Source organism: Eimeria mitis, genomic scaffold, assembly GCF_000499745.2.
Source record: "Eimeria mitis Houghton genomic scaffold, Emh_scaff1946, whole genome shotgun sequence".
NCBI classification, from domain to species: Eukaryota; Apicomplexa; class Conoidasida; order Eucoccidiorida; family Eimeriidae; genus Eimeria; species Eimeria mitis.
Genome location: NW_013570269.1, coordinates 3,892 through 5,288, shown reverse-complemented (window position 1 = coordinate 5,288; position 1,397 = coordinate 3,892). Strand labels below are relative to the sequence as shown.

Here is a 1,397-nt window from a genome sequence, read left to right as displayed (position 1 = left end):
CTTCCTTCGGAGGAGCAGCAGGAGCCTTACTAACAAGCGTTGCACCTGGGGTCTCCTGCTTTGCTGCTGCAGCAGCAGCAGCATCTAATGCAGCAATAGGTTGCTTCACCTTGGACACGAATTTTGTTTTTAGTTTGGGGGCAGAGAAGGGCTTTCCCTGCTGCTGCTTCTGCTGCTGCAGCAGCCTCTCGCGCAGCTGCTGCTGCTGCTGCTGTCTTTCTTTGAGGGTCAGAGGCGCCTTCCCTTTCGTTCCTCCTGCTGCTGCTCCTGCTCCTGCTGCTGCTGCTCCAGGCTTTGCTGCTGCTGGTTTTGCTGCTGCTGCTGCTGCTGGGGTGGGGGGCCCCGGCTTTGCCCTCCGCAGCAGAGAAGCCATCCTGAGGCAGACTCAGGCATTCGCGCTGCTGCTGCTGCTGTTGCTGCTGCTGCTGCTGCTGTTGCTGCTGCTGCTGCTGCTGCTGTTGCTGCTGTTGCTGCTGTTGCTGCTGTTGCTATTGCTGCTGTTGCTGTTGCTGCTGTTGTTTCTGCTGTTGCTTTTACAGTTGCTGCTGTTGCTGCTCCGGCTGCGGCTTCTCTTGTTGCTGCTGTTTTTGCTGCTACTCCTGTAGTTGCTGCTGTTTCTGCTTCTGTTCCTATGGCTGCTGCTGCAGTTGTTCTTGCTGCTGCTGCTGCCGCTGCTGCTGCTGCTGCTGCTGCTGCTGCATGGGTGCCGTGGCCGTGTGTCTTCTGCTGGCCCCTGGCTTTGCAGCAGCAGGGGGAATCGCAGCAGCAGAGCTAGCAGCAGCTGCTGCAGCAACAGCGGCAGCAGCAGTTGCTGCAGCAGCAGCAGCAACAGCTGTAGCAGCAGCGAAGTCGCTAGGGCTCGAACAAAACTTGTTCCTGCAGCAGCAGCTGCTGCTGCAACCTTTGCTGCTGCTGCTGCTGCTGCTGCTGCTGCAGTTTTTTCGTAAGATTGTTCCTGCTGCTGTTGCTGCTGCTGTTGCTGCTGCTAATGTTTCTGCTGCTAATGCTGCTGATGCTGCTTTTGCTGCTGCGGTTGCTGCCGCTGCTGCTGCTGTTGCTGCTGCTGCTGAGATTCAGTGTGGAGGCCGCTGCCGACAAGGACCACTGCTGGCTGCTCCAGCAGCAGCAGTTGCTGCAGTATGTTGTGTAGCTGCTGCTGCTGCTGCATGCGGTAATTAAAACGAAATAATAAAAGGAAAATAAATAAACAATATATTTATTCTGCTGCTGCTGCAGCACGCCGCAGGTAAAGCAGCAGCAGCAGCAGCGGCCACAGCAGTGTGCTGCAGCAAGGGTCTCGGCAGCAGGTGTGGGGCCCCTGATCGGGCCGCTGCTGCTGCTGCTGCTGCTGCTGCTGCAGCAGCAGCAGCAGCAACAGCAGCAGCAGCAGCAGCCCC

At 57.8% G+C, this 1,397-nt stretch overlaps 1 protein-coding gene across 1 annotated transcript in view; it reads right to left on the bottom strand.

Annotated features, from left to right (window-relative positions):
* EMH_0046290 (uncharacterized protein) overlaps window positions 1-373 on the bottom strand; it is a gene marked incomplete at both ends in the record, with an annotated part of 4,436 nt that extends 4,063 nt beyond the window's left edge. The window contains one exon of the mRNA XM_013496149.1: window positions 31-373. Coding sequence (XP_013351603.1) covers window positions 31-373 — 343 coding nt within the window. The remainder of the gene's footprint in view (window positions 1-30) is intronic.
* Window positions 374-1,397: the final 1,024 nt, after the last annotated feature.